At 42.0% G+C, this 12,868-nt stretch overlaps 1 protein-coding gene across 4 annotated transcripts in view; it reads right to left on the bottom strand.

The window, feature by feature from the left end:
• The window catches only part of LOC128842694 (multiple epidermal growth factor-like domains protein 6), a 267,105-nt gene that overhangs the window by 75,791 nt on the left and 178,446 nt on the right, over window positions 1–12,868 (bottom strand). For 3 of the 4 annotated variants that reach the window (XM_054038817.1, XM_054038820.1, XM_054038818.1), the window contains exon 6: window positions 8,223–8,345. The exons of the other annotated variant lie outside the window; for it this stretch is intronic. In XM_054038817.1, coding sequence (XP_053894792.1) covers window positions 8,223–8,345 — 123 coding nt within the window. The remainder of the gene's footprint in view (window positions 1–8,222; window positions 8,346–12,868) is intronic. 4 annotated transcript variants of the gene reach the window in all.

Below are 12,868 nucleotides of genomic sequence, written 5' to 3'. Positions count from 1 at the left end.
TGATACTTTTGACTATGGTCTCCCAGTTTTTCACTTTGATAACATGATCATACTCCAGAAGTCAGAAGTGTAGAGGGTGCTATCTGCAGTGCCTCCATTTATTTTGGGCACCAGCTGCCACTGTGTAGACTATATAATTTACAAATCAATCATTTCCCCTGTACTTACCTGGCAAGACCTGTACTCAGGACTCCATGTTTGCCCCTCATCAGCTGATAACAAAGCTTTGGATGCAGCACTTTCTGCTCTGCTCTTCAAAGTTGCAAGTCAACAGTTGCAAAAAAACGCAGACACCCTCAAACTCAGGTTGTGGCATAAAAATGGACATGAATATACGTGTAACTTTTAAATCTACTTGCGTATCTTCTAGGGCCAAATCCTGGGATCTGCTATACAGAACCCTGCCTCCCCGTAACCATTTCCATTGTCGAAGGGTTTCATCACAACGGAGGAGGGGCAGGGTTTGCCCCTTAATGATCTGGGTTCTTAAACTGTTAACTTCTACATTTTTTAAAAAATATTTGTACAAAATCTTTGCTGTTCACTGTTAGATGTATATATATCCCATGTGATTGGTACATACAATCTCTTAAGAATCAGGCTCTAGCACCGCATTCTATAGCCTAAACTGATTAGAGAGGAACTGTAACCTCTGAATCTGATGTGTTTTGCATTTAGTGACACGGCAAATCCTGGACGATAGCTTGGTCGATAACATTTCTTTGTCTCCTTTACTCTTAACCCTGGTGCGAAGGAGGCCCCACATAACAAAAATGGATCCTGACAGTTCTAATGTACAGAGCAGGAATCAGAGGCACCAGTTGACATAAGGGATTTATGCATTAAGAGTCAAAGAGCCATATTTGCCTTTCACTTCCAGTAGCATCAAAGGGAATAAACTCCAGTGCAGTCAGTGGATTTCCAGGCACCAATCAGCTCAACTTTAAGTCAGATGTTAAAATATTCTATATTCTCAAGTTGGGAGAAACAAAAAAATACTGAGACATGAAAGGCTTTGGTTATTTTAATGGCCTAATCCATAGAGAAGATCAACACATCTAGAAATGGCTACAATATGAATGGAGATTTGTAGGACAAATATTTAAAAAAGCTAGGAAAGAAAAAGAAATGATGGAGGCTTCAATTTGGATGGGACGATGGCAAAAAACAAAGTATCATCAAAGGACCAATGTACAAAACTGTACATTCTACTGTATGTAACTGAACAGGCCAAACTATTTGAGAGAGATTGATCTTCCCATAATGCATTCACAACTGTCATTAATGAGATTGGGGGAAGAGACCACATAGAGTAGTTTCCTACAAAAATGAATATTTGAGGATACACTGTAGGCACTGGAATGAGGCAGGGACAGTGAGTTATATGGGCCTGTGGTGCCCGTGCTCCAGCAAATCAAGGGCTTCACTAATATTCGGGGCTGGGTCTCTCCTCTGGCCCTGCCTGCTGCCCCGCGTGCCTCCCCCTGAGCACCCCCTGCTTGTGCCCTCGGCAGTGGGTGGCTGCCCTGCCGCTCCGCTCCCTCACTGGCCACTGCTGGCTATAAAAGGGAGCGGCGCTGGCGCCAGGCTGAGGCGGTGATGCAGCTGCTGCCCGCGGAGGGTGGAGGTGCACACATGATGGCAGCTCCCCCACCCCCAAGCATCCACCACAAGAGGCAAGGGGGCTTCCTGGACCTGAGAGGGGCCCGGTCTCTAGGAGCATGTGAAGTGACAATGTTGGGTGAGTGTGCTGCTGCGGGGAAGTGGGGGGCCCCTCCCCCAGAACTCACTGCTGCCAGCGGGGAGAGAGCTGGGGGGAGTCCTCCTCTCTGGCCCCAGCCCTGAGGCAGCCTGCCTGCACCCCAAACTCAAACTCCTCATCCCCAGCCCTGCCCCACCTCAGAGCCCGCATCCCCAGCCTGAGTCCTCATCACCCCACACCCCAACCCTCTGCCCCAGCCTGAGCCCCCTCCCACACCCCAAAACCTTCATCCTTCATCTCCAGCCCCCCCCCACCAGAGCCCTCACCCCCCCCCCCCCATACACACACCTCGCACATTGTGCAATACAGGGAACCTGTTAAACTCTTAATGTAAAAATGGCCTGGAAACAGTATTTAAAAAATATATATATTGGGGTGCACGTGTGTGTGTGTGTGGGGGAGAGACTTGGACCCATTCTGGGCACCACCAAAAATTATACAAACCTGCCACCCCTGGAATGGGGTTCATAAGAGGTTATAATACTTTTATTGATTCAAAACTCTCTTTAATGCAATAGAAGCCAGATGGGGCCCAACACGTAGAAGTGCTGGGAGAACTTCAGCAACGTTCTGTTCAGTAAAGCACCCCAAACCTGGATGTTTATTAGAAGTTTGTCCCACCTTCTTGGATCTGCAAAAATTGGCTGCAATCTTATGAGACTGTGCTTACATATTCATCTGAAACCTCCAAGTCATATACATTAGAAACTCTGCCTCCCTCATGTGGTTTTCTGTTTTTGTTTTTTTGGGGGGGAGGCACTTTTGTCCCTCTAAGTTCCTTCAAAAAAAAAAAAATAATGGTGGGGGGAAAAGTGAACAGAACATTTCACAGTCTTCAAACAAGCTTGGTTTGGGTTCAGCCTAGAACTGAGCAAAGGTTTTGCGCCAAGGGACATTGGTTTCTTCTAAAGTCAAGAGAATAATTTTCCAAAACCAATGTATTTAGAGGAAGTAGCTTCTTTTTCTGCTTCATGAATATGCATGAGCAGCTTGCTATTTTCTCAAAATTATTTGCATTTTCTGAACAAATATTGTTACAAATGTTTTACACTACTGGAAATTCTAGATGTTTTGCTTAGTTGTGACAGGTCAGAAGAGACACATATTTTTGTTTCTGCTTTCTGATCAGATGAGTGTTCCAACATTTATATTTGAATTGTTATACCAGACACAACCAGCAGTCCATCCAGACCAGTATCCTGTCAGTGCCAGATGCTTCAGAGGAAGATGCCAGAATTTCCATAATGGACAATCCTGGAATAACATTTTAATAGGGAAAGTTTCTTCCTAGCCCCTGTCAGTTAGTGTTTGGCTTATGGTCCGATGCATGAGAGTTTCTTATAGCCTTTATATTTTTTATCCTGTCTAAATAGTTGAAACTAAACAGTCCTAATCTTTTCATATCTTTATTATGAGTATATTATCACCCTGTCTTTTCATATGTATCTCTCTCCATGCTTCTGATCATTCTTGTCATTCATCTCTGGACTTTTCAATATTTATCTGTATCATTTTTGAGAGGAGATAACCAGAACTGAATATAGCATTCAAAAATAGATTTGCATACTTTTGTCACAAATACTTGCATGTGTGGATTAAAGTTCAATTTCCTTGAATTGGGGAGGATTGGAAACTTGCTATCTGTGGTTATTTGTGTTAGTAGAAAACTTGATGGCAAGTTGTTCACTGTAAGTAAATGAAAAAGGTCAAGCACATGGGCCAGGTCAATTCATTTGAACATTTGACATTGCTTTCTGTAAATTATCGTCTCTCTTTTTTTCCAGACCAGTTTATCCATCTCTAGTATGAAGTTGCTTGACCACTATGGGCCAAATTCTGTGCTCACAGTGCTATAATTCAGAAGTAACCCAATTGACTTCAGTGGAGATACCTTTGGTTCATCCTAGTGTGAGCATTGGATTTGGCTACCTTCCCTTGTTTCACTGAAAAATATGAATGATTCCAGCCAAATCTGGACAATTATTTACCGTATATTGATGAGTTTGGTTTCTTTAACATGCTACATTTCCTTTACCCATTCCCCTCGTCTCCAAACAAATGAGCCAAGATATGATTTAAACATCTCCTTACTCTAGATTGCTTTTAACTCCCCAAACATTGAACTCTTTGCTTGTGTATAAACCCACAACAAAGCTAAAACGACTAGTTTTTTATTTTAAAAAATCCTCCCACATCCTGAATAATGGTACAGTTTATGTTTGTTCTAGTTATGCCAATAAATTTATTGCTGTGAATACTAGAAATGACCAACAGCACATTTGGCTATTCTTAAAGCATACCCAAGTGACTGAATACAAGAAGTGAAAGGAAGAAAAGAATATGAGTGAATGAATTCAGCAGATGTGAAACAATCATATCTAATTGGGCTGTTTTTCTCATATTAACTAGACAGTAAACAGGATTTAAAACAATTAAAATAAACAGAACTGTTTTCTTCCCCAAATGTGTGGCTTTACAAAACATTTTCATCCTTTTTACCAAGTTTGACTACTGCTATTTGACTTGTGTGGTAATTTCCCTGGAGATACAAGGGAAATATCTTTTTCTTTTTTAAAGCATGACATGGAACTACAGATCTCTTTTAGTACACAGCATCCAAGGTAAGAAAACCCGGATCTGGTAATCCTTTCACAAATGTAAAACTTGATATTGCATTCACTTCCACCAGATGAGATGTGGGTGCACATTGTGTTCTCATTCACATCAATCTAAAACAGCAGAAGCTCTGTGCTATAATCAGTGGATTCATACCAGTAAAACTGAGAGGAGGATTTGGACTCTCTCTCTCTCCAATCTGAGAACTAAATTCTACACTTGTTTATATGCCCACTCAGCCTCACAGCTGAAGCCAATCTGCAAGAGATCAGACTCTGGCCCTTCGCCTAATCCTTGTGAAGAAAATAAGGACACAGTGTTACCATTAATTTAAAACATAAAATAACTAAATACGCTCACCCTGTGAGGCAAGCTGAACGCTTGGCCGCACACATGTTAACTGCTAGTTTGCAGTGTTGGTCCCAGGATATGGGATTTCACCAACAGAAGTTAGTACAATCAAAGATATTCCCTCACCCACCTTTTCTCTCTTAAGGGCTAGTTGTCCATCAGAACCAATACACCATTTTAAGGTTCTTAAATTAAAAAGCAGCATCCTTCCTTCCCTCAGCCATGTGGCCTGTGGCAAAGATACTGTGGGGAGGAAACTGCCACAGACTGAAGCTAGCACAGCAGCTTCAGGAACAGCTTAAGCAGGGACATATTCCTGTGGTTTCCACAAATCAGTGTTTTCTGGCCAAAAATCATGTTGTTGAAAAACTGCTGATCAGCTCCGGCCATCAATTTGCTTTCTGCAGTTTCACTCTGTTCTTTCCCTTCTGCAGACTGGATGTTTGTGCCACATTCTTCCTCTTGATTTCCAGTCTCTTCCTACCCCTTCCCTTCTTTAATGTGTCTCCCGTGGCTCTTTGCAGCACATGATTTTAAAACACTGTGTGATTTAATTGTTAACCAATCTAAGTGATTAAACAATCAGGATGCTTTTACTATGTTACTACCCAATTGGTCAGTCCTTTTGCTGTGAGACTAATAAATAGTAAATGAAACAATGAGTTCACACTATTGGGTAACGTTGATCGCTAATTTGGCTCCTGAACCACTGATGTCTAAGTATCATTGCACCACCTAATAGGCACTACCATAATAAACATGTTATAAATAAATGAATTAATGACATCATTCTAGTGACCAAAATTTGCTATCTGGTACTGTTTGGTGGTGTAAGTCAGTGGTTTTCAATCTTTCTCGACTACTGTGTCCCTTTCAGGAGTCTGAAGCCCGAGCCCCACTGCTCGGGGCTCAAGCCCAAGCCCTGCTGCTTGAGGATGAAGCATATAATTTAGCTTCACAGGAGGCCCCTGTGGCATGAGGCCCCGGGCAATTGCCACCACATAATGCTGGCCCTAAACTTGTGATCTCCCCCCCTTAAATCCATCCTGCGACTCCCTGGGGGGTCACGATCCCCAGGTTGATAAAACTGATCTAGATGAGTTGACGTACCTCCTGTAAGATCTCTGCGTACCCCCGGGGTACACATATCCCTGGTTGAGAACCACTGATCTAAGTGAATAGAGTTTGGTAGTGTCAGGACAATTCCCAGTGGACAGGATTCACTAAAAAGTGTCGTCACAACTGGAACCCTACCATAGTCTGAGCAGAGAGGCGAAGGCCTGAAATGAGCTTTGGAGATTCACCCATCCTCTTAACCAAGATATGACCCCTCCAGGTCAGAGCTGAGTAATGCAGTGTGTGGAAGACAGCACTGCTACCACCCACACTCTGCCTGTAATAACTATAATAATCAGGGCACCATTAAGACAATTTGCACAATCACTAAATTCACATATAAACTTTAGTAAAAGAAAAAGAAACCTATAATCTGGGATCTTTAGGAATAGACTAAACAAAAAGGAATGTAATTTGTGTGTAGCCTTTTCTTTTCTTAAACTCTGGTTCTTGTACCCAGTACAACACTGATGTTGTTAGCTGAGCAAAGCGAAGTCTTACAGATTTGAGTTGAGTGTTACATCTTCATCACCAGCAGGACTGCAGCAGATCAAGGAGTTGGTCTAGGAGTGTAATTTAGCTGTTCAAGGACAGTTTTAGATATTCCTGTGGGAATTCTGCACCAATGCTCAATGCAGAATTTGCGCAGAATTATTGTTCTGCGCAGAATTTCATCTTTCTCTGGAGAATTGGTACTGCAGAGCTGCTGGCTGCCTCCAGGGGCTGCTGTATCCAGCAGACCCCATTTCTCCAGCCCCCAAATACAGCGGGTGGGAGGCAAGGTGGAAGGTGCTGGGCTGCTGCAGATCCCAGCATGTCCTGAAGGAAGGAGAAAGCATGCAGGAAACTCCGTACAAGCCCGCAACCCAGCATCAGGCTGTTTCTCTCTCTCTGGATCCCTGGGGGGTAGGCGTGTGGGTGTCTGGAATGGCGGGGAGATGCCCCAGGGCTGGGCTCTGGGAGGAAGGGGGTGCGGTGTCTGGGATGCAGGTACCCCACAGCTGGGCTTTGGAGAAAAAGGGGTGTGGATATCAGAGACGGGAGGGGCAGAGTTTTTGCCCAAGATGTGCCCCGCTGGCACGTGACACACCCAGACTGAAGCACCCAACAAAAGCATAATAGAGAAACAGGAATTGGGTCATCGTAGGGATTTTTTTAACTTTCTACTCCTGGGAGAACCTTTCTTGTTGTTTGTATTGCTACAGACATCCTTGCTGACTGGTATTTTGAAATAAATTACTAAAATCATTGAAACTGGTGTGATTATATGGTGTTATTTTGACAAATAAAAGATACAGAATTTTGCAGAATTTTAAAATACTGTCCACAGAATTTTTAATTTTTCGGTGCAGAATTCCCTCAGGAGTATTTGGAGAGCGAGGTGGCTACACTCTGAGTGAGGAAGAGATTGAAGAGTTTGTACAGGGGAGATATGGCTACAGTGGGAATAAAGAACTATCCAGACTGGATCAGAATGCACTTAGCTCCAGAAGCACAGACCTCTACTCTGTGAGTTAAAGGATCAGCACAAAATAAATACTGCAGCATGTGGCCATGATTAAGAGTTCTGCATCCATCCCAATGTGTTCTGTGGATAAGATTTAAAACAAAACCCAAACAAGCATACAGAACTGGGTATCTTGAGAAATATTTAAACGCTGACCTATTTTTAACATAAAAATTCATAACAAAGGAGAAGTTAAGGAAGAGGCAGTGGGTGCAGGGGGAAAGTTGGTGATTTGTGCACTCACCGTTAGTCAAAACTGACCTTTGAGAAGGTATCTAAATAGTTTTAACCCTGTTGAAAGGACCCGCCACCTTACTCAAAACAAAACAAAAACCAACCTTCAACACCAGCTGTTTCTCCAGCTACCACCCTATCTCCCTCTAAATTCATCTAGTGGGCAGTTTACAACTGTTGCCTTGAGTTCCTCTCCTCCAAGTCCAGCCTGGATCTCCTCCAGTGGGCTTCTGCTCACTCTGCTCCATTACACCTGCTTTCACCAGTCATTAATGATCTCTTGTCCGTATCTTAGAGCTTCTACTTCCTCCTCCTCCTCCCGAGCTCTTTGTGGCTTTCAGCATGGCTAATGATACCCATTTGCTTGACATGCTCTTCCTCTCTTCCCCCGACTTTCATGACACAGCTTGTGAAATCTCACAGGATCAGAGCCTGAGGTGGTATTGTGTGGTTATTACTTACAGCAAAATATCTATCATTGGTTGGGTTGGAGAACAGAACTCAATGTGGGGAAAGTCTGTAAATGTTTGTATTTTTTCCCAATCACAATTTTACTATAGAAAATAATACACCCTGTTTTCCTACACTTGTAGCTCTTTCCCCTGAAATAGGCCTTAAGCTAGGTGTAATATTTACCTATGCAGGTGCGTCCATCAGCATGGAGTCTGTATCCCATATCGCATATGCAATAGAAGGAGTCCAGAGTGTTAACACAGCTCTGCTGGCACCCTCCATTCACTACTGCACATTCATCGATATCTAGAGAAGGAAGACAGATGGCGGAGATTACAGTGTCATTTCAATGTCAGCCTCAGAGAAGAGACACATTATTTCTCCTGGACAGTAGATAGCATGTATGTGGTGCAGCGCTTACATTGATGCTGCTGATGATCTTTACTTCTTTGATTTAATTTGGTTCTGCTGTATAAACAAAACACTGAAGATGGATACATTGAGCTCTTCAAAGTTCCAGAGAACTGGCTTCTCTCTGCTTCTTAAGCACTTGATAATTGGACAGATCTGTGACATGCATGCTTCCTTGGGGGCAGGAAAAATATATATGGAAAGAATTACAATAACCTAGCACAATGAGCTTGCAGTCACCACAGGATAAACATCTGGCATTTGAAGATGCTGTATGAAGAGTTCCTTTTGTGTCAAGCCCTTAACTCTACTAATTGGGGTCCTCATGTGCAATGGGGCAGAGTACTGAAGAAGAAGGGGAAAAAGACATAAGAACACAGTATGATACAAAAGAGCCAGGGAGCAGTGGGAAGTGGTAGAAGGGAAGTATATAAACCCTAGGTTAATTAAGGCGTGGTTCCCTGTAGACTAGGGAGGGTTGCTACAGATTAATTGGAGCACCTGTAATCAATTAAGGCCCTGTTAGAAACCTAATAAAACCCCCTGCTTCAGGCAGTCAGGGGGAAGGAGAGAGGACTGGAGTGTGGAGGTGTGCTGTTAGACTTGGAGGAACAGAAAACTGGAGTAAGGGAGACCCTGTCCCAACAGGGGAGGGATATTCCCTCCCCCAGTGTTTAAGGACTGAAGGTACCCCACCCAAGGGAGCAGAGGGTAAGAACCTGCAGGGGTTGAGAAGGGCTGGGACTCAGAGTGAGGAGCAAACCCAGACCCCTCCCCTGCTTCCCTCCTTTACCACCTTCCTGGGCCACTAGTGGGGCCCTTGGTGCCCCAAGAGCAGGGATGGTATTTTAGCCCTGCCCCCCCCCCCCACCAAGAAAAGTGCAGGATCCACCATACTATATTGACCATCTTGTCACAACAGACTGTTTTAATTTGTTAATGAACTATCTTTCACTAATTTTATCTATTTTGGGGCCTGCACTTGCTCCTACTGAAGTGAATGGGAGCCTTAGAATTCACTTCAGTGGAAACAGGAGCAGTATCTTGTGCCACACAGCTTCTGTGACCCTTATCTCCTTGAACTCTAGCTGATGTTCTTGATGGTTACCTTAAATTTTTTCCTTTCTCAAATGGCCTAAGAATCATGGAAGAGCTGTTACCAACTCATCTCCAGCTCTGAGAACAAAGCAAGCAACTTTCTATGTCTCACTTCAGAAAAGCACTGTGTGCTATACTCTGGGCTATACCTCAAATTTCTCTCGGATAAAGAGGAAAAATGCCACTGAATCAGCTTGAGAACAGTTCTGAAATCTTTTGCCTGACCGTAAGGGTAAGTTGGGAGGACAAGCTTGAGTACATTTGCAGCCATAACAGGTTTTAAATAGATCCACAAAACTGAACATTTTACAAGGTTCTGAAGGGTTTGGGATAAGCAGCTTCCATATCTTTTCAGCAACACTAGAACAGTTTAAATGGCAACATATTGGAGTACTGATGCCACTGAATCAAAAATCACTACAGAACTACTGAGGGGGCCTTATCCAAAATTTATGGAGACTCCTGTTGGCTTCAACAGGCTTTGGATCAGGTGCTATGAGTGCCCAAAAATGCTTACCTACCCAGCCACACATAAATGGATTGTGGTTGAGGAGCCTGGGTTTCAAGGCAATACAGGCCTTGCCTACACTGGTGATGGTGTCTAGGGTATGTGTAACTACATGCCACAGTGAAAATAAGGCTGCATCCACACTGTGGTGTGTAGTTACACATGGCAGTGAAAGGCTCTGTCAGGGAGAGGCTCTGGAAAAGTTGCCAGAACCTTTCATTGCAGTGAGAAGTCTCTGGCAGTGCCAGAGCAATGCTTCACCATCTACACTGCTATGTATACCTATGCTGGGAGGGCGTGCAGCATGTATTCTACCTCCTGCCATAAGCGTAGGCATAGCCTAAGAGGGAGCCCACAAAGAGGGGAAAGTCTGAAACTGTTACTGGGGGGAAATGTATTTTGAATGAGAAACACTGAGTAGAGAGAATCAGGAAAATGAGGCCGGAGAGGGAGATTTTTTTTTCATTATATGTTTGATGACAAGTGTCTGGTTTTTATATTCACATTGTTATATTTCTGCTTTGCATTTAATTTTTTATGATTTATGTTTAATTTATGTTTTTCATTAAAAAATCCAATAAAAATTAAATGAAAAAGGACAAGTTTTAAAGACTCTGAAAGACAAGATTTCCTAAGCTTCTCCTGGCCATAAGGAAATGTTTTTATAATGTTCAATGTTAATACTTCACATGTGAAATTCACTCATCTAAAATAAAGCCCTGGTGTTGACTAGTGTTTAAAGTCAGACCGTTTGCCTACATAATCACTTACCATTGCATCTCTCAAATAGACTGTTTTATTAGGCTACATACTGTATATTTCCTTCTGGATGGAGACATCTGGAATCTTTTTCTTCTTAAGAAAAGTTGTTTGAAATGTAAACAGAGCATGCTATTCATCTTCATGTATATTATACAATGTCACATTAAGAATTCATTCATGAACTTTTTCCTCATTGATAATAATACATTAGGAAAGTCACACAATCCAATTCTTTAAAAATGCTGAGAAACTGTGTAAAAATAATTGTCAAGATAATTAAAAGCTACTGTTACAAGAATCCTTTTATCTGCCCAATAAATGATGTTTTTCACCTTAAATCATATGTCCAGTTACCACTAAAAAGTATCAAGAAAAAATAAAAACCCAGAAACCAGTTGCCGAAATGCTTTTACCAACTACGGTAAAGAATTTAAAAATACAACAAAACAAACAAACAAAAAACGAACAAGGTTAAAGAAAAAACTAGGAAGTAGCAGAACTATGACACATAATTTTGAGCCTCATATTATTATCTGTTTTCCTCAAGAATCTTCATTACTGTGAACTCTCAAGTATACAATAGAAGACAAATTATCTAACATGCAAAATATGGCTGTAAAATGGGATGCCTGCACTTCTTAATAAATGGAAAGGACACACAAAGGTCAAGATATTATTAACAAAAGGAGTGATTGAAGTTAGAGGCCTAAATCCAGTTTTATATATTTAAATAAGTAACTTGATTTTCAAGAAGGGCTGTGCACCCAAGAGCTCCAACAGACTTCTATGATTCTTTAAACTTTGTTCCTACTTTTCTCAATAGGTCCACATTTTACTTGAGTTGAAAGCATAACTCACCAGCCTCACTCTGATGCATAGTGAGTCCTCATTAACTTCTCCGATGCTTCAATATTTCTAGTGCTACAAGTCCAACTTCTGCTGGGTGCTTAGTACTTTTGAAAATCAGGCTATTTATTTAAGTGCTTAAGTAAAGACTTAGGCCCCTAACTTTAGGCCCCATTTTTTAAAATCTTGGCCAAAATCCTTGCCAGGCAACGAATAAGTTAATAAATATCCCATTTTTGTTTATTTCAAAGAACACTTCTTTGCCGTCAACAGGTTTTGGAGAGTAATACATTAACAGACAAATTTTAAGTTTCTTTGTAGCAAGCGGGGAAAAAAGATGCAAGATCAATGAGTTTGGGACACAATAATTCCATGGTTATCTTTTTGGGATGCTATGTGAATGAAAAAGTTGACAGTGGCAATCCCTTTTGTTTAAGGCGTTCTCTGCAGGATCAACAAAGAGTCTGGTGGCACCTTAAAGACTAACAGATTTATTTGGGCATAAGCTTTCGTGAGTAAAAACCTCACTTCTTCGGATGCATCCGAAGAAGTGAGGTTTTTACTCACGAAAGCTTATGCCCAAATAAATCTGTTAGTCTTTAAGGTGCCACCAGACTCTTTGTTGATCCTGCAGAGAACGCCTTAAACAAAAGGGATTGCCACTGTCAACTTTTTCATTCACATAGCATCCCAAAATGCTTCGGATGCATCCGAAGAAGTGAGGTTTTTACTCACGAAAGCTTATGCCCAAATAAATCTGTTAGTCTTTAAGGTGCCACCAGACTCTTTGTTGATCCTGCAGAGAACGCCTTAAACAAAAGGGATTGCCACTGTCAACTTTTTCATTCACATAGCATCCCAAAATGCTTCGGATGCATCCGAAGAAGTGAGGTTTTTACTCACGAAAGCTTATGCCCAAATAAATCTGTTAGTCTTTAAGGTGCCACCAGACTCTTTGTTGATCCTGCAGAGAACGCCTTAAACAAAAGGGATTGCCACTGTCAACTTTTTCATTCACATAGCATCCCAAAATGCTTCGGATGCATCCGAAGAAGTGAGGTTTTTACTCACGAAAGCTTATGCCCAAATAAATCTGTTAGTCTTTAAGGTGCCACCAGACTCTTTGTTGTTTTTGTAGATACAGACTAACACGGCTACCCCCTGATACTTGACAATCTGCAGGATCAATATTTTATGAAATAAA

The sequence above is a fragment of the Malaclemys terrapin genome, chromosome 9 (assembly GCF_027887155.1).
Source record: "Malaclemys terrapin pileata isolate rMalTer1 chromosome 9, rMalTer1.hap1, whole genome shotgun sequence".
Classification (NCBI taxonomy): Eukaryota; Metazoa; Chordata; order Testudines; family Emydidae; genus Malaclemys; species Malaclemys terrapin.
This window is presented reverse-complemented; position numbering and strand designations above follow the sequence as displayed.